Source organism: Scyliorhinus canicula, chromosome 17 (genome assembly GCF_902713615.1).
Source record: "Scyliorhinus canicula chromosome 17, sScyCan1.1, whole genome shotgun sequence".
Taxonomy (NCBI): Eukaryota; Metazoa; Chordata; class Chondrichthyes; order Carcharhiniformes; family Scyliorhinidae; genus Scyliorhinus; species Scyliorhinus canicula.
In genome coordinates, this window is record NC_052162.1 from 15,526,096 (window position 1) to 15,545,439 (window position 19,344).

At 48.8% G+C, this 19,344-nt stretch overlaps 1 protein-coding gene and 1 long non-coding RNA gene across 6 annotated transcripts in view; one reads left to right on the forward strand and one right to left on the reverse strand.

Moving 5' to 3' along the window:
* The window catches only part of LOC119952035 (neuronal PAS domain-containing protein 2-like), a 263,046-nt gene extending 256,057 nt beyond the window's left edge, over nucleotides 1–6,989 (reverse strand). The window contains exon 1 of one of the 2 annotated variants that reach the window (XM_038775515.1): nucleotides 6,380–6,989. In XM_038775515.1, the coding sequence (XP_038631443.1) occupies nucleotides 6,380–6,456 (77 nt within the window). In that variant the 5' untranslated portion in view covers nucleotides 6,457–6,989. The remainder of the gene's footprint in view (nucleotides 1–6,379) is intronic. The other variant, XM_038775518.1, reaches the window with a different exon arrangement.
* LOC119952036 overlaps nucleotides 1–19,344 on the forward strand; it is a 107,891-nt gene that overhangs the window by 74,429 nt on the left and 14,118 nt on the right. Inside the window, exon 5 of one of the 4 annotated variants that reach the window (XR_005457747.1) lies at nucleotides 7,924–8,307. The exons of the other annotated variants lie outside the window; for them this stretch is intronic. This is a non-coding gene — a long non-coding RNA (uncharacterized LOC119952036). Of the gene's footprint in view, nucleotides 1–7,923; nucleotides 8,308–19,344 lie in introns of those variants that run through there. 4 annotated transcript variants of the gene reach the window in all.

The following is a 19,344-nucleotide window of genomic DNA, read 5'->3' on the forward strand; positions in this document are numbered from 1 at the left end:
CGTCTGCGAAATCCCAGACATGTCCCTATTTGAGCCCTGGAATGATCCAGAGGCCAAGCACAGAATTCGGAGCGTCCACCCACCCACCTCACCAAACACCACCTGCTAAACCTGTGGCAGAGTCTGTGGATCCAGGAATGGACTACTCAGTCACCACAGAGCCCACCTCTCCGGAGTGGAAGCAAGTCATCCTCAACCCTGAGGGACTGCCCAGGAAACCCATTTGTGCAGGGCCCTCCGTGTGCTGGCCCTCTGCCTTCAGCCTCCGTGCGCCAGCAACAGCAGCTGCGGCCAGTTAGATAGCAAGCCTAGCTGGCTAGACGCTGAAATTTATTATCGCGGGGGGTGGGGGGTGGGGGGGTCAGAACTATTAGCAAGATTAGTATTCCCTTGCCCATCCAAAACCACCAGGTTACATTGGTCACCTTGAGGTGGACTGCTGCACCACCCTCAACATGCCCCCCCCCCTCCCTCCCCCCCGCCAAACCCCACCCCACCCCCACCCCTCACCCAGCCCCTCAATATGTTGTGTCCGCACTGCACCCTGTCCCCATCACTGAGTGGTACCAGGCCTGTGATGTGGGGATCGTCTATTCCCACCACCTGTTCCTGTTAACAGTGAGCCAGCGGGGTTTCCCCAGTGGGGTTTACTGTGGGACTCCTCACTCGGTGGGCCGTGTGTTATTCCACCAGCAGGGTGACAACTGGTTGTGTAGTGTAGAAGGTCGCTGTGTGCCACCCAATCGCCTCCATGATTAGAATCGTATTTGTGGGCAGGTCCTATAGATGGGGGTGAGCAAGGGAAGTGTGCGTCTGCTGTTAGCTTAGCTGCAGTGTGATGTGGGTCCTGGGTGTGACTCACAAGTTGTGGCAGAGAGCTGGTCAGTATTCCTGACCAGGGACAGGATTAATGGGAGCAGGTGTGAGGTGGACAGGCATTCCTTGGAGACAGCTCTAGTTCCTGGGCTAGCTGATAGTGTCAGCCTCGATCCTGATCGGCAGGGTGTCAGGAAGGGTGCCAAAGGTCATGGTGCATGTGTCCTTTGTTTGGGGTGAGCTCTGTTATTGCCCTGCTTACCCTGCAACGCTTCTGGCGAGGGCAGAACCTGGTGTGCCACTAATTGAGCTTGGGCCACACCCATTCCCTTGATCATAAAGCTGGGGTCTGAGGGTTTCCAGAGGGGCAAACTGGGTGGGCTCCCAAATGCTGCAAAAAGGATGCTTTCAATTTTGCGGGATTCTCCACCCAATCGCGATTCTCGCTTCTGGTGTTGCGAACCGGAGAATCCAGCCAAGTCCGTAATCTTATGAATTGTGGTCACATTTTCCATCTCTATCAAGCGCACAAGACATTTTGTTAAGTTTGTGGATTCTGCAGCATATTCCCATTAATCCGTTAAGTGAAAAATCGGTCGAATAACAGGGAAGTCCGCGACACCACACAAATACATTTAGGAAAATCTCACTGAGAGGTAACATTACATTCTCAGCATTGTGCCAACCCAATGTTTTTTGTTGTAAACTCTTATTGTTGGTTTTCCAAAAGAGGAAATGAGCAGGTAAACAAAGTTGTGCCAACCCAATGTTACTATAGGTTATTGGAGACTTCCACATAGGTAACACTTCTGCTTCTGACAGGTTATGTTGTATGCGAGACAATTTTGTTTCACTGTCAAAATCATTCACGACCATACCACTGACAATTAATTAGGACTGTTGACATTTTTGGATGATTTCACACCTTGTAAAAATGTCACAGCTTTAGTAACTTAAGACATTTTATGTAGTGCTTTAAAGCCTCATGCTGATTTCAAGAAAATTGAAGGGTTTATTAAACGTCTTTCATCTTCAACTTCCAATGATTCATCCTGTACGTAAACGCCTTGTCCCTCAGTGTAGTCAGATGAAGGGGCGGAACGGCGGCGCAGTGGTTAGCACTGCTGCCTCATGGCACTGAGGAGCCGGGTTCGATCCCAACCCCAGGACACTGTCCGGGTGGAGTTTGCACATTCTCCCTGTGTCTGTGTGGGTCTCACCCCCACAACCCAAAGATGTGCAGGCTAGGTGGATTGGCCACGCTAAATTGCTCCTTAATTCACAAACATTTATATTTTAAAAAGTGTCATCAGTCTGTCACTGGATTGTGGGCAGAGTGGCAGGGTTTCAAGCATTGACTTACCAGATTTTGAGTTTCCTTGCCCTAACCCACATCTGTCGGATGTGCATGACATCTCTGTGGACGTGGAAGATCTGGAAAATGACACAAATCAGGACCAGGATCTCGAGTGTGATTGGCACTTCAGAGCTTCTCAGTTTTACTATCCATCATTTCACTGAGTCGTACAGTACAGAAGAAGGCCATTCATCCCATTGTGCCTATGCTAGTTTTTCGATAGAGCTATCGAATTGGTCCCAATTACCCATTTCTTTACTCAAAGCCCCACAATTTATCTTTTCAAAGTATTTAACCAACTCCCTTTTGAAAGATATTATTTAACCGGTTTCCGGTTCCCGCCTCAGGTCGTGTATTCCGGATCAGAAAGCCTCGCTGTGTAAAAAAAGCTTTTAATCTCCCCTTTGGCAATTTTCTTAAATCTGTATCCTTTAGTTATTGACCCTTCTACCCGGGCAAACACATTCTTCCCACCCACTCCAGCAAAGTGCTTTGCACTTCAATTAAATCTCCCGTCACCCTTCTCTCTCCGAGGAACAAATCCAGCTGCTCCACATTATTGTAATCTCGCATCCTTTCCAAAGAAATACTTCATTTTAGAGTCTGGTCCACAACCTCGGAAGGCATCAAAGTATTTTGTAATTGAAGGCCAGCCACTGTTCTCCAAGGTCCAATTGCACGAAGACTACGATGGCGTGGACACTCTGCTGTGGGATTAGAGTACAACTGGGGAAATGGCCTCACAAGTATTCACGAGCACATTGAGAATGAATTCTTGAAAACTCAACAGGCCTCAGATTGATCTGTGCAATAACTAAAAGAATCATTTATACTAAATTCTAAAAACTATTGACTATAAACCACCTGGGCGGGATTCTCCCAGCCCGGGTCCAGCCCGGAGAATCCCCGCGACTGGCGCGAATCGTGCCACGCCGCCGGCATGCGGTTCCCCACAGAGCAGAGAATCGGCGCTGGTGTGGTCGGCGCGGCGCCGGTCGAAGGCCGCTCTACGTGGCCAGCCCGCTGATTCTCGGCCCAGGATGGGCCGAGCAGCCATCGTGAAGACGCGAAGTCCCACCAGCTCCGTCCACACCTGCTCTCAGCCAGTGGGACCTTGGCGCGGAAGGGTCGGGGGGGCAGCCTGTGGGGCTGTAGGGGCCAGAATTCATCGTCGGGTCGGTCGCGTTTTACGACGGCGTTTACGATGGCGTGGACACTCTGCTGTGGGATTAGAGAATCTCGCCCCCTGTGTTTAAAGTGAGTCTGCTGAAAATCTCACTGCAGTAAATCTTTAGTCCCTGACCTGGCTCTCAGTAAATTCTGGACTGGGATCAACACGACCGGTCCATCACGCCCTACAATCCTGTGCAGAGTGGGCTGTAACATATAGGACGGGATTCTGCTGTAATCGGCAGAACGGGCAACTCCAGCGGGAAGGAGTGGCGTGAACCACTCCGGCGTCAGGCCGCCCCAAAAGTGCGGAATTCTCCGCACCTTCAGGGGCTAGGCCAGCCCCGGAGTGGTTTGTGCCGCGCCGGCCGGTTGGGTAGGGGCTTGGCGCCACATAACCGGCACCGAAGGGCCTCCGCCAGCTGGCGTGAGAATGCCAGCGTGTGCTGCCGTCATCCCAGCGCATGCACAGAGGGCTTCGTCTCTGCACCGGCCATGGCGGACCGCTACAGCCACCGGTGTGGATGAATAGAGTGCCCCCACAGCACAGGCCAGCCCGGCGGATCAGTGGGCCCTGATCGCGGGCCAGGCCACCGTGGGGGCAACTCCTGGGGCCAGGTCCCCCCGCGCCCCCCCCCCCCCCCCCCCCCCCCCCCCACCGAGAACCCCGGAGGCTGCCCGCGCCGCCAGGTCCCTCCGGTAAGGACCTACTCTAATTTACGCCGGCGGGTCCGGCAAAAAAACAGGCAGCCACTCAGCCCATTGCGGGCCGGAGAATCGCTGGAGGGGTGCTGCTACAAGCGGCCACCGACTGGCGCGGCGCAATTCCCGCCCCCGCCAAATCTCCGGCGCTGGAGAATTCGGCAGCCGGCGGGGACGGGATCACGCTGCCCCCCAGCGATTCTCTGACCCGGCAGGGATCGGAGAATCCCGCCCATAAACTTTACATGAAAATTTTGATTGTGGTGGGATGTTAAGGGGGGGATATATTCCTGTAATTTAGTGTATCAGTTGCCTAGTGTTATGAACAGATGTTAATTATTGAACAAACCAAATTCCAGTGGGTAACTTGGCTTATGGACCATACCTTTTCTTTTTATTCTGAAAACGAGACGGAAATCTACTGATCTCAGCACGAAGAAGACCAAATGCACTTCTTGGATTTTGAAATTAAAAGGTTATTAACAAGAAGAAAAGAAAATTTAAACACTGAAGATTAAAATGACACAGTCAAAATTCGTCTGACGAACCATTTCCCACAAAGGGCTCCCTACTTATTCAGACCCACAAGTAAATATCTCCCAGATAACATCCCCTTTAGATGTGTAACCATAAAATTCTAGTAAAATTACCCAAGGCGAAACTGCCGTCACCTAAAGAAAGGCACATCACACAACCTCTCAAACTCTTTTCCACCCTGTTGTGGAAATTCAAGAACCCTTGGGCTTTTTCAAGATATTCTCCTTCCTTCCAGCCATGTTGTCCGGCACGGTGCGCGGCCCCCCCCCCCCCCCCCCCCCCCGCTGGCAGCAGGATTGTCTGCTCCCGCAGCCGGCAAATGGGGTTTCCATTGTGGCTATCCCCCACGCTTTCAGCAAACCCTCGGGCATGGGTGTGCTGCCAGCAAAGCGAAAGATCCCGCCGACGGAGAAATCCGCAGCAAGATCTTTCTGGGCTGACTGGATGGCTGATTCAAACTTCACCTTCTCCTAGTTTGAATCTGTTTCCCTCAGGAGGTCTTCCCCACACGGCCAGCCCAACATCCTCTCACTATCTCGCCTTAACAAAGTAATGTTTAGTTGATGTCGGTTTTAGTTCATTTGTTACAGTAAAAGTCTTAAAATACTCAACCTTGATGTGTGATACTTTCAGTCGATCACTGGGAATTCAAAACTCTTCATAAAAGTTATCAGTGTGTGAGAGGGTCGTATTGACCCGGCAGTACAGCCCATTGTTACCTACTGATAACAAGATTCTTATAAGAATTACAGATTGTAACTAGAGTTGCAACGATGATTGGTTGTACTCCTGGAGGTTTCAGCACATAAACCACCCCAACGGTCCTATCATTGATCATCCAACATGCCCATTCCTGTAGTGCCTACTGAAACACAACCAGTCAAAAACTTCCTTCGCTGATTGGATAGTCTTTGACAGTCAATAAAGCCTGTGAGCCTTCTCCAATATTTTTTATAATTAACAGACAGAAATATTCAAAGAGAACGATAAAAAGAATATTTTAAAGCCCCTATGATTTTTTTTCTCTGTAGGTTCCTCACAGCAGTGTCGAGGAGATTAATGCTTAATTCCCAGAGACTCAGGGCAACTCTGGAGCCTTGGCAACCCTGGCACTGATGAAGGTTGCAATCTGTTGATCTTTTTTTCCAATAAATAGTTTTCTTCAGGGGAATGCATTCTATGTTTTTGATGACAATTATCTGAGCTTACGAAAACATGACGCGTGTTCCCTTGGTCAGGCTAAACATTTTAGTCAAGTCAATATTACATCTGAACTGCAAATAGCAGGCGAGGTGCTTTAGTGCAGCTTTCCGAACACAGCTTCAGGAAGTACAGGGTAAATTGACGCACTGTCACTAGGTAGAACTATTGTGTGGCAGCAGCTTTCAAAAGCCGGTCAGGTTTGCGAAACTGGGAAAACACTGAAGACTGAAAAAGCGGTGAGCTGATGGGAACGTGCTATTACGCGAGGGAAAACAATCCTTTGTTTTGTCAGGACAACTGTCCACTTCCAGCTTTAAACATTCAATAAACAAGTGGTCAGAAACAACCAGTGACAGTCCCTACAATCACCAGTCCAAAGCTTGTTGCATTAACAGCATAGGTTTAATGGGATAATTCAATGATCAACTGCAGAGCTAATTTTATATTACAGACACACAGACATATAAAGCTTAGCTTTAATGGGATCATTCAATGATCAATTATAGAAGTAATCCTATATTAATTTATACAGATGCACACACAGACATACACACATGTCGAAGCAATGAGTGTCAGATTACAGAAGTCACTCACCCAGGTAGCTGTGAGGAGTTGTTTATGTTCGAGAGTTTCACACACAGACCTTCAGAGTAAGTTTGTCGATTACTCATGAAAGTGGTTATATAACTGACACCGTTTCAGTCATCAGCGTGGGCAATGTACACGCCAAGCGGTTTCCACTTTGGCTAATTTCATTTCCCATCTCACTCCACACCTGTGATCTGGAAGAGCCTTTCTCTCGTTTCTTTTTTTTTTTGGAAAAGGAACATTAGTGAGACTTAAGACAAACTGTTTTTCTCAGAGAGAGAGAGAAAGAGTTCAAAGGTCCCAGAGAACTAAAGGAAGATAATGCCACTGATTAAGCGGTGTACGCTTGACTGAGGTGCCATTACTACTCTGCTGAGAGCAGCTTGGCCCAGATTATCCATCTACTACACCGTGACAGAGTGACCATTCAGGCACACAAGAGGTTTCACATGCTCTTTGCTGCTGTCTGACAGATAACCTGTTAGTGCTGCCGACAAATGCGAAGGAGGGATAAAATGCTCCCTGAATGGATAAAATGCTCCCCGAATGATGAGCTGCTGAAGGATGACCCGACTTATGGAAGGAAGGTTGACAGCCGTCTCTGCTGTGCTTAAAGATTTCAGCTCTTCCCCTCACGAGTTAAGGGCTTGCTACAAATTTGCGAATAAATAATGCTACTTCTTTGAGAAGCCTGACGAACTGGCGCTGCTTTGAAATTGTAAATTAATTCCAGCCATCTGCTGGTGTCAGGGGCTGATGTATTCACATTACTCCAATGTGCAGCTGCGTAGAGTCCCCGTGTAAATTTACTTATCTGTAAGAGCAGGGCTGGTTTAGCACAGTGGGTTAAACAGCTGGTTTGTAATGTAGAACAAGGCAACAGCGCGGGTTCAATTCGTGTACCGGCCTCCCCGAACAGGCGCGGAATGTGGCGACTAGGGGCTTTTCACAGTAACTTCATTGAAGCCTACTCGTGACAATAAGCTATTATTATGATTATATTAAAAGGTTCCGACAAAGCCATTTTGGACTGGAGGCGTTCACTCTTGTTTCTTTCTGCACGGATGTTGCTCGACCTGCTGGGTTTCCCCAGCCTTTTCAGTCTGAAGTCTGGCCTACATATGACTCCAGACCCACGGTAATGTGATTGACTGTTGACTGCCCCCCTGAAATGGCCTCTCTGTTCAGGGACAATTAGGGGTGGGCAGCGAATTCGTACCTTGTCAGTGACTTCCCACGTCCCATGAAAGAATAGAAATTATGTGTCTGTCGAAATCGTCTTCCCTTCCTGCCAGTGGCCCAGGGTGCAGGGCATGAAAAGTACTGCAGACACTGGCGGGACTGTAAGATCCCACCGCTGGCCAATGATGGGCCACCGTCGGAAATCCGTGAGGGGGAGCTGCAAATTCCCACCCTCAGTCTTTGTTTCATAATCTAACAACCGAAAAGTGTGCAAATTCATCTGTTTTTTTTTTTCAATCCTTGGGATGTGGCAAGGCCAGCGTCTGTTGTTCATTGAAACACAGCAATAGCTTTATTCCAATCCACAGGTCGCGGAGTGGAGCCCGGCTTGATAGATCCAAGTTTTATTTTTTTGTTCGGCAACGTGGATGAAGACTTGCAGGACTGCGGATCAACTTTAAAGAACTGAATAAATCCTTTATCAAACAAGAAAAGATTAACTATAATACACTATGCCTTCACCCCAGCTATACATTTACAGATATATAAGGATGACACAAGTTACAATTTATACTCTCATGTTCTCAGTAAGTACCCAATCCATGTAAATAAATAGACAAAATATGGTCAGTCACACCTGTCATGGATGTCACTTTAAGAAATGTTTGTCTGCTCAAGTGGCTGCAGTGATGTCAGTGTGGGTGGAGCTGAGCTCTGGCTCTGCTTTTTACTTTCGCTTTAGGTTGTTTTCTACAGGGTGTGTTTAGTTGCATTTTCAGAGAGAAGAGCTGCAGTGAAAGCCAGCAGATGTGCATGGATCTCTCTACATGCTGAAGACTTTTCATTTGGGTGATTTCAGTAGAGCATTTAAACCTGATCTCTGTGTTAAAAAGGGTCTTTTGTCTTCGGGATGTTGTTTGGGAATTTATTAAGGGTTATCTATAGAGTACTGTATTCTTTGGGGATTTATTGGTGATGATAGTTGTTAAGATGGTTACTGTGGGTTTATAAAGTGTTAACTGGTTTCATAAATAAACACTGTTTTAATTTAAAAGTACTGTAGATTTCTGTTGTATTACACCTGCAGAGTAAGCCCGTGTGTTCCCCATAACCACAACTATTAAAAGTTGTGGGTCAGGTGAACTCCATGATACACTTTGGGGTTCTCCAAACCCTAGCCCATAACACACCACACTCTGAAACCAAGTGACAGATGCCACCCAATACAATTCCTCCGGATTTCTCATCAAATCCACCCCCAGATGCTTGCCACACTGTGAGCCAACTGGTCCCATTGGAACTCTGACTTCTACTCGAGTGTTTCCAGTCTCTGCCCTCGAATCTTTTCTCACACAATGCTTTCCCTCAGATCCCTCCAGGATTTCAACCTTTTCACTTTCGGTATTCCTGTGCTCTGGATCACCATATGCGATTCAAGCTTCCACGCAATCTGTCAGATACCCAGCCATGCCAACAGAGTGCCAGTGCTTCACAGGCTGTATCACAAACCTCTGGATATTCACATAGTCAATTTCAAATCTGGGCCGGGATTCTCCCCAACCCAGCGGGGCGGAGGGTCCCGGCGTCTTGGAGTGGCGTGAACCACTCCGGCGTCGGGTCGCCCCAAAGGTGCGGAAGTCTTCGCACCTTTAGGGGCCAAGCCCTAACATTGAGGGGCTAGGCCCGTGCCGGAGTGGTTGGCACTCCGCCGGCTGGCGTGGAAGGCCTTTGGCGCCATGCCAGCCGGGGCCGAAAGGACTTCGCCGGCCGGCGTAAGTCCGAGCATGCGCCGGAGTGTCAGTGGCTTCTGATGTCATCCCCGCGCATGCGCAGGGGAGTGGGTCACTTCCGCCTCCACCATGGTGAAGACTATGGCGAAGGTGGAAGGAAAAGAGTGCCCCCACGGCACAGGCCCGCCGGCCGATCGGTGGGCCCCAATCACGGGCCAGGCCACCAGGTCATCCAGATCGCCCCGTGCCCCGTCCAGGACCCTGAAGCCCGCCTGCGCCGCATGCTCCCGCCGGTAAGGTAGGTGGTTTGATCCACGGCGGTGGGAGAGGCATGACAGCGGTGGGACTTCAGCCCATCATGGGCCGGAGAATCGCTGGGAGGGGGGCCCGCCAACCAGCACGGCGCGATTCCCGCCCCCGCCAAATCTCTGGTCACCATGAAGGGAACCTTATGGGAGGAGGTTTCAAGCACCAGCTTTAGGGGGTCGGTAGGTTTGGGAGATGCTGCAGAGGAAGCCTTGGCAGGTCGCTTGCCGTGCAATTTGTAGATGGCAGACAAAGCAAACACAGGAGGCTCTTCAGTGGACAAAATGTTGTTCTTTGCTCTGGATGATGTCCAGTTGCTGGAACGTTGTTGTGGGTTCTGCACAACCAGACCAGCGCAGAGCCTCCCATTACTCTCCTGATTGGACTCAGACACTAACCAGAACGGGTGAAGATGGAAGTTTCGGTTCGCTAAAGGGCATCACTGACTCCGCTGGGCATTTTTCTCTTGCCAGTCTTTCCTGAAAACCTCATCAAATTGTTGGCTAAATGGCCATTTTACATCTCTGATGGAATCGATGGCCGTCGCGTTGTGCTCCATCTGGTGGCCAAATTGTGAAATCACGGACCTGTCTCACTGAAATAAATGTGCTGAAATGTCCTTCTCAGCAAGGCAGGGAGATCTTGAAATTGAAAGGTTAAATATATCAAAGTAAAATGAGAGAAAAATAAACCTGAAAGAAAATATAAATCCAATGCAATTTACTTTTGGGATATTATGTATTTCATTACCTTGTTATACTTACCTCAGTTTCAGAGAAGGCCTCTCTGTACAAATCTTGGTGTTCAAAATGATCAGAACAACAACTGGTTTGCTTTTGATCTTTTGTAAGCTATTTGGCAAAGCTTTTCGCTAAGGCTGCTTACAAACCACAACTTCTGCACCATGACAACATAAAGGGCACTTTTTAAATATAATCAAATAGAACTTTCAGTGCTTAATCTCTGGGTGTCAAAATGTATATATTTTGTTTCCCAGACAGTTACTCGTGAAGTGTAAAAACATCAAACCATCACTTGTGAAGCTCTATTTTTTTTTGTATCTTTACATTGTTTATAAACACCAGAACATCATCCATCAGAACGTGTACTGTGGTCTGACACGACAGAGTTACGAGCACTTACACCCCTGGATCAGAACATTTTGGTTTCAAATCCCACGACAAAGCCTCTAGCACAATAATCCAGGGTGACATTCTGTTGTATAAGGGTCTGGCACATAAAGGGTTAACTTGGGACAGCGCGCAATACCACCCACACAGTGATGTGAGGGAACACATGATCCATACCGAGTGGTCAGTATCGTGTTGGACAGAAGCAAGCATGGAGACAACTCTTAGCTTGGACCTTTACTCTACCTACATATATAATTTCTTGAAGTTAATAAATAATAATATGAATCGTTATTGTCACAAGTACATTAACACTGCAATGAAGTTACTTTGAAAAGCCCCTAGTCGCCACATTCCGGTGCCTGTTCGGGTACACAGAGGGAGAATTCAGAATATTCAATTCACCTAACAGCAGGTCTTTCGGGACTTGTGGGAGGAAACCAGAGCACTTGGGCGGCATGGTAGCATCGTGGTTAGCACTGTGGCTTCACAGCGCCAGGGTCCCAGGTTCGATTCCCTGCTGGGTCACTGTCTGTGCAGAGTCTGCACGTTCTCCCCGTATATGCGTGGGTTTCCTCCGAGTGCTCCGGCTTCCTCCCATAGTCCAAAGATGTGCAGGTTAGGTGGATTGGCCATGCTAAATTGCCCTTAGTGTCCAAAAAGGGTAGGCGGGGTTATTGGGTTAGGACGGAAAGTGAGGCCTTAAGTTGCTCGGTGCAGACTGGATGGGATGAATGGCCTCCTTCTGCATTGTATGTTCTATGGTCTACGTTCACCCGGAGGAAACCCTGCAGACACAGGGAGAACGTGCAGACCCCGCACAGACTGTGACCCAAGCTGGGAATCAAACCTGGGGCCCTGGAGCTGTGAAGCAACAGTGCTAACCACTGTGCTACCGTGCTTCCCATTACTGTTGAACTATCTAAGATGACAAATACCTTTAATAAGACTGACTGAAGTACTTACAGCATGGCGGCAGAGAATGGAATGATACAAAATCTCAATGAAGAGTCCACAGAAGGAAATTGCCAGAGAAACGTCCCACAGTAAGGCTTGGAAGCTGAAGGCAGAAATTAAATTCCTCACTGCAGGAGAAGACTCCAATTGAACTCCAATATCCAGAGTGGGCCGAGTCAGCAGACCAACCAGGGGTGAGCTAAAAAATTTAAATACCTTAAACACAAGCCCTTAAAAAAATATTAAATACTGCAGCGGTCAGAAATTGCCGTTTAAATTGCAGTCCGATGGATCTGATCCCCGAGTTGGCACCTGAACGCACGGCAGCCAAGTTGACTCCAAACAAAGAAAAAATGATGAATTAAAAGTTAATCGTGACCGAACGGACAGCTTTAAAAAACAACAGAAGCTTGGATTTAAAGCTTCTAAGATTTGGGAACATTGTGCTAAAGTGGGGAAAAAAAACACTAATTAGTCAATCCAGGCCGATAGCGTTGAAAACGTTGAAATGTTATGTTCACAAATGTCACTCCTGCAGGAGTCCGCTAAAACCAACAAGCATGAGAAAATCCTTTGAGAAGAAGCATACGGCAGCACCATCTTGCATTTCTTTTTTTAAGTTTTAAAATTGAACCGACAATGGGGCAGCAGGGTAGCATGGTGGTTAGCATAAATGCTTCACAGCTCCAGGGTCCCAGGTTCGATTCCCGGCTGGGTCACTGTCTGTGTGGAGTCTGCACGTCCTCCCCCTGTGTGCGTGGGTTTCCTCCGGGTGCTCCGGTTTCCTCCCACAGTCCAAAGATGTGCGGGTTAGGTGGATTGGCCATGCTAAATTGCCCGTAGTGTCCTAATAAAAAAAGTAAGGTTAAGGGGGGGGGGGGTTGTTGGTTTACGGGTATAGGGTGGATACGTGGGTTTGAGTGGGGTGATCATGGCTCGGCACAACATTGAGGGCCGAAGGGCCTGTACTGTTCTATGTTCTATGTTCTATTAAAACATTTTAAAATAGATCCACTTTTCCAGATCTATTTGGTCTTATCCAGACCCAGCCCAATCACAAAACTTAGGACTTTGGAGAAAGGGATTCTTTAGATATATGGGCGGGATTCTCTGCTCCCCGATGCTAAAATTGCGTTTGGGGGAAAATCCGTTTTGGCGGCAAAATTTCAGCCCAATGTTTTCAATGTTACTGAACAGAAAGCTGTGCAAAGCCAAAACTCACAAAAGACCCCAAGAGGATTGATGAGGTCAAAACAACACAGCAAGAGGACACACAGCCATGCTTTTTTGGTGAGGTCAAAGGTCTTGAAGTTTTGTTCTGCTGTGCGGACCTCTCAGTTAATGGCCTTTTCACAAACCTTAAGTTGGACACAGAAGCCAGTGTTACAGTCCCATGGGTGAGTGACCTCTGGTTAGGAACAACAGACAGAAGACCCCGGAAGGGTCCAACTTCAGGTTATAAGGCTTGATTCTTGAACCATTAACGTATGGCAGCAAACAAACCTTCAAACTGATGTACGCCATCTGTAACCAGTCGATTTCTTTCTTGATCAGAACTGTCAGTGTTGCCCTGATTTTCAAGGTGCAGAAGGATCTAGGTGTTCTAGTGCATGAATCACAAAACGTTAGTATGTAGGAGCAGCATGTAATCAAGAAGGCTAATGGAATGCTATCCTTTATTACGAGAGGAATTGAACATAAAAGTAAAGACCTTATGCTTCAGTTATACAGGGAATTAACGAGAACACATCTCAAAGACTGTGTGCAGCTGCGGTCTCCTTATTTAAGGAAGGAAGTAAATGCATTGGAAGGGGTTCAGAGGAGGTTTACTAGATTGATACCTGGAATGAAAGATTTGTTTTGCAAGGACACATTGGACAGTCTGGGCTTGTTTGCACTGGAGTTTAGAAGAGTGAGGGGTAATTTGATTGAAGTATATAAGATCCTGAATAGTCTTGACAAGGTGGATGTTCCGCCTTGTGGATGAGCCCAGAACTAGGGGCGCCTTTGCCCTTTTGGGGCAGAGGTGAGGAGATTCTTTCAGAGGGTTGTGAAACTTTGAAACTCTGTCTCAGAAGGTGGTGGATGTGGGGGGTCACTGAATATTTTTAAGGCATAGATAGACAGATCCTTGTTAGGCAAGGGAACTGAAGGCTATCAGGCGTAAATGGGAAATGTGGAATTCGAAACACAAGTGGATTAGCCAGGATCTTATCGAATGGTGAAACAGGCTTGAGGGGCGAATGGCCTCTGTAGTGATATCATGGCTGTGTTGTACTTCACCGACAGACCACTAGGAGTCTCACGAGTATAGAAGCGAATGTTAGAGTCAGGTGACCTCAGACTGACTGGAGAGCTGGAAGAAGGAGGTTGCTTGTGCATGAGCATACTGTTATTCATCTGTTGTTTTGTATATAGTTTACCCACAGTTAATGTTGATAAATCATTTATAGCTTTAGGTACAAGTGTTCTTGTAATATATATCCAACAACACTACAGCCCTCTTCTGCTCTTATTACAGATGTTCATAAGAATCTCCTCAAAATGGTGGAAGATTATGAGGGGCATGGACAGGGTGGATAGGGAGCAGCTGTTTTCCTTAGTTGAAAGGTCAGTTACGAGGAGACACAAGTTGAAAGTGAGGGGTGGGAGGTTTCAGGGGGATTTGAGGAAAAACATTTTTACTCAGGGAGTGGTGACGGTCTGGAATGCACTGCCTGGGAGGATGGTAGAGGTGGGATGCCTCATATCTTTTACAAAGTACCTGGATGAGTACTTGGCACGTCATAACATTCAACTGTGGGCAAAGTGCTGGCAAGTGGGGTTAGGTGGACAAGTCAGGGCCTTTCATACATCGGAGCAGACCCGATGGGCCGAAGGGCCTCTTCTGCACTGTGATTCTGATTCTGTGATGTCAAGTTCCTGAGAGTCCCATGACGAAAATCTTTCTTTACAGGGACTTCAGCTTTGAACCATCTTCTCTCTCTGCGGGCAGGTTTGTCCGCTTTCGTTACAGGTGCCATAAGCCACTCATTGGTCCAACCGCTCAGATGGTTACCATGGCACCCTGAGTGGATGACAGTCAAGAGAGGAACCAGCAATGAGATGAGCCTCAACCTCCGGCTCCGAAGCCAGCTGGAGAGATAAACCCCGAGACCACAGAGCAGGCATTGCAATCCCCAGCCAGCCAGCAGGACAATGCCACAAACGATGCTGCGACTGAATAGCAGCCGCCCATTGACGACAGCACACCTCATGGCCAAACGCAAAGGTGAGCCACCTTCCATCCCAGAGTGCATCACTGCGAACCTCACAAAGGCGGAAGAGAAAATCACATTGTAGAGACAAAGCCAGAATTCGTCTGCCGCATAAAGAGCCAAATTACCCGACCACCATCCATCACTGCAGCTGGGGAATCGGCAAAGAGTGATTCAATGCCAAAGAATGGAAAAAGAGAATGAAAAGACCCCCAGGTGCCAGAACAACCTTCAATCCAACAACGTTTACTTGCGTCGACAGAGTCTACCACTCCTCTGGTAGTACTAAGAATAAAATATGGAAACCCCCGAACTACCTGAACGCATGAACCCAGAGCTTAATTTTTAGCTATGAGGAGCGGTTGAATAAACTCGGTTTGTTCTCACTGGAACGACAGAGGTTGAGGGGCGATAGAGGTCTACAAAATTATGAGGGGCATAGACAGGGTGGAGTCAGAGGCTTTCCCCCAGGGTAGAGGGGTCAATTACTAGGGGGCATAGGTTTAAGGTGCGAGGGGCAAGGTTTAGAGTAGATGTACGAGGCAGGTTTTTTACACAGAGGGTAGTGGGTGCCTGGAACTCACTGCCGGAGGAGGTGGTGGAAGCAGGGACGAAAGTGACATTTAAGGGGCATCTTGGCAAATACATGAATAGGATGGGAATAGAGGGATATGGACACAGGAAGTGTAGAAGATTGTAGTTTAGTCGGGCAGCATGGTCGGCACGGGCTTGGAGGGCCGAAGGGCCTGTTCCTGTGCTGTACTTTTCTTTGTTCTTTGTTCTTTGTTCAGCGGCCCGAGGGTGGAGATGTGGTAGTGGTAATGATGTAATATATGGAGTAAACTAGGATAACTTGTAAAGACTTTGGATACCTCAGAACACATTCCAGTTCCGTAGTGAGGGAACGTTGCACCGGTGGAGGAGCTGCCATGATGGAAAGATATTAAAACCAAGCCTCCCTTGTATGTCGCCTGAAGAAGAGCAGGAATCTCTAGTTTTCTGTCTAATGTTTATCCCTCAATCAAATCATTAAAGGAAAATCATCTGGTTGCTTTCACATTGCTACTTATGGAACTTTGCTGTGGCCAAATTAGCTGTTGCATTTTCTACACTGAAAAGGACAGACTCGCATTTATGTTACACCTTCCAAGACCATAGGAGATCCCAAGAGACATTCCAGTCAATTAAGCTTTTGTGCCCTCAATTGACCCCCCCCCCCCCCCCCCCCCCCCCCCCCCCCACCACAGCGTGCTTTCCAGCAGGCGAGGTGACTCACCATTGGCCGCTGGCGTGATCTTCCGGTCCTGCCGATATGTGCAGCGTTTCACGTGCCTCGCCCCTCTCACCGCTGGGGAACCCGCACCAGCGGGAAAGGGGAGAAAATTCAGTCCTCGGATTCCCTCTCCATGGATGCCTGACTAGAGCTGCTGACTATTTCCGGGATTTTCTCTTTTTGTTTCAGGTTTTGATTGATTGATTGATATTTATTGTCACATGTACCGAAGTACAGTGAAAAGTATTTTTCTGCGGCCAAGGGAACGTACACAGTACGTACAGAGCAGACAGGATGGGAATAGAGGGATATGGACACAGGAAGTGTCCTCACGGGGCCTCACGGTAGCATGGTGGTTAGCATCAATGCTTCACAGCTCCAGGGTCCCAGGTTCGATTCCCGGCTGGGTCACTGTCTGTGCGGAGTCTGCACGTCCTCCCCGTGTGTGCGTGGGTTTCCTCCGGGTGCTCCGGTTTCCTCCCACAGTCCAAAGATGTGCGGGTTAGGTGGATTGGCCATGCTAAATTGCCCGTAGTGTAAGGTTAATGGGGGGATTGTTGGGTTACGGGTATACGGGTTACGTGGGTTTAAAGTAGGGTGATCATTGTTCGGCACAACATTGAGGGCCGAAGGGCCTGTTCTGTGCTGTACTGTTCTATGTTCTATGTTCTAAAAGAATAATCGACAGAGAACATTGACAAATGGTACATCAAGAAATAGTGATTGGTTACAGTGCGGAACAAGGGTCGAACAAAATCAGCATAGGGCGTCGTGAATAGTGTTCTTACAGGGAGAGGGGTCTAGTAGCTGTGGGTGTCATAATATACACCAGTATATCATGGTGCAGACACACACACTAATGGACATACACTAGGACCAATCAACATGCACAAACACCGCAGCCAATCACCAGTTAGAACATACTCACTATAAAGACAGAGGGCATCACTTTTCCCACTCATTCGGGATGCAGCCTCTCAGAAGCACAAGAGCTTATAGGTTACAGCACAGACTCTCACCACGTGCTGAGTGATTCGACTGGTTAGGACAAGCACAGGTCTCTGGTTAATCTAGCATCGTGTAACCACAGTAATAGAATGTTTAGCAGTTTATAATTTAATAAAATAGTGTTGAACTATTTTAAGTGTTGGTGGCCTGTATGTGTTTCACGGATCCAGAGTGCCCAACACATCATGTTGAGGGATGTTAGAACTTCTGAGACCAGTGATCTGCCTTCCATCAGTCTACAGCCATCCTGCAACATGGACAGCGTCCGCCCACTGCCGCCCCTCCGCATTACCGGCAACCTGGGGTCCAGCTGGAAGATCTTCAAACAGCGTTTCCAGCTATACCTTGAGGCCATGGACCTGGAAGCTGCCTCAGACGCATGGAAGCTTGCACTCTTCCTCTCCACAGCCGGGGACCACGCCATACAGATCTTTAATTCTCTCACCTTCGCCGATGGGCAAGTTAAATCTAAGTTCAAGACGGTCCTCCTAAAGTTTGACAGCCACTGCAACGTCAAGGTGAACGAAAGCTTCAAGCGCTATGTCTTTCAGCAGCGCTTACAGGGTAAGTACAAACCTTTCCAGTCCTTTATCACCCACCTCCGTATCCTTGTGCAGTCCTGCAACTACGGGTCCACCTCCGACTCCATCATACGCGACCAGATCGTTTTCGGTGTTCAGTCGGACCCCATTCACCAGCAGCTTCTTAAGGTCAAGCAGCTCACCCCGTCGACTGCAATTGAGACCTGCGTGCTCCACGAGCACGCCACCACTCGGTATTCCCACATCCAGGCGACTGAAACGGCACGGCAAGCTCCCCACGGGGCAGAACGGGTCCAAGTCATCAAATCGCTCCAGGGCCTCAGCCTGGATGAAGGCGGCCATTTTGCTTGCTTTTCGCGGGCTCCCGCGCTTGGACGCACCGAACGATGGGACGCCGACGTCGACGAACGTAATGCGCAGGCGCGCACCATGCCTGATCGCACCGCGCATGTGCAGTGGCTCAACGAACGCACTGACGCTGACAGAGGATTCCGCTGACAGAGAATCCCGCTGACGGAGAATCCCGCTGATGGAGAATCCCGCTGACAGAGAATCCCGCTGACAGGAAATCCCGCTGACAGAGAATCCCGCTGACGGAGAATCCCGCTGACAGGAAATCCCGCTGACAGAGAATCCCGCTGATGGAGAATCCCGCTGATGGAGAATCCCGCTGACGGAGAATCCCGCTGACAGAGAATCCCGCTGATGGAGAATCCCGCTGACGGAGAATCCCGCTGACGGAGAATCCCGCTGACAGAGGATTCCGCTGACGGAGAATCCCGCTGACGGAGAATCCCGCTGATGGAGAATCCCGCTGACAGAGAATCCCGCTGACAGAGGATTCCGCTGACGGAGAATCCCGCTGACAGAGAATCCCGCTGACGGAAAATCCCGCTGATGGAGAATCCCGCTGACAGAGAATCCCGCTGACAGAGGATTCCGCTGACGGAGAATCCCGCTGATGGAGAATCCCGCTGACAGAGAATCCCGCTGACAGAGCCACTTAAAGCGGCAGTGTCCCGCCAAGCCCCGACAATGTTTGCACTGTGGCAAACTTGGCCACTATGCTGTTTTATTCAACTTAGCCTGCTAGTTTTCGTCGATTCAGTCAGCCTCACAGGGATGTCCGGGCCATTCAGCCCACAGTCACCGAGCCTGTCCCAGAGCTGTCCCCCGACTTTGACAGCGATGACCTGAAGGCCCCTTTTCAATTTGGCATCATAACAAAGCACAGGATGTCTCCAAAGCACAGCACCAAGCCCATTCTGATACACAGCATCGATTTGGATGATGAGTGGTGTGCCACCCTTACGATCAACCGGTCCCGAATACGGTTCTGCCTGGACACCGGTGCCTCCGCCAATCTCATTGCGCGGTCTGACCTTCAAAGTCTTTGTGTCAAAACACCGCAGCCAATCACCAGTTAGAGCACACTCACTATAAAGACAGAGGGCATCACTTTTCCCACTCATTCGGGATGCAGCCTCTCAGAAGCACAAGAGCTTATAGTTTACAGCACAGACTCTCACCACGTGCTGAGTGATTCGACTGGTTAGGACAGGCACAGGTCTCTAGTTAATCTAGCA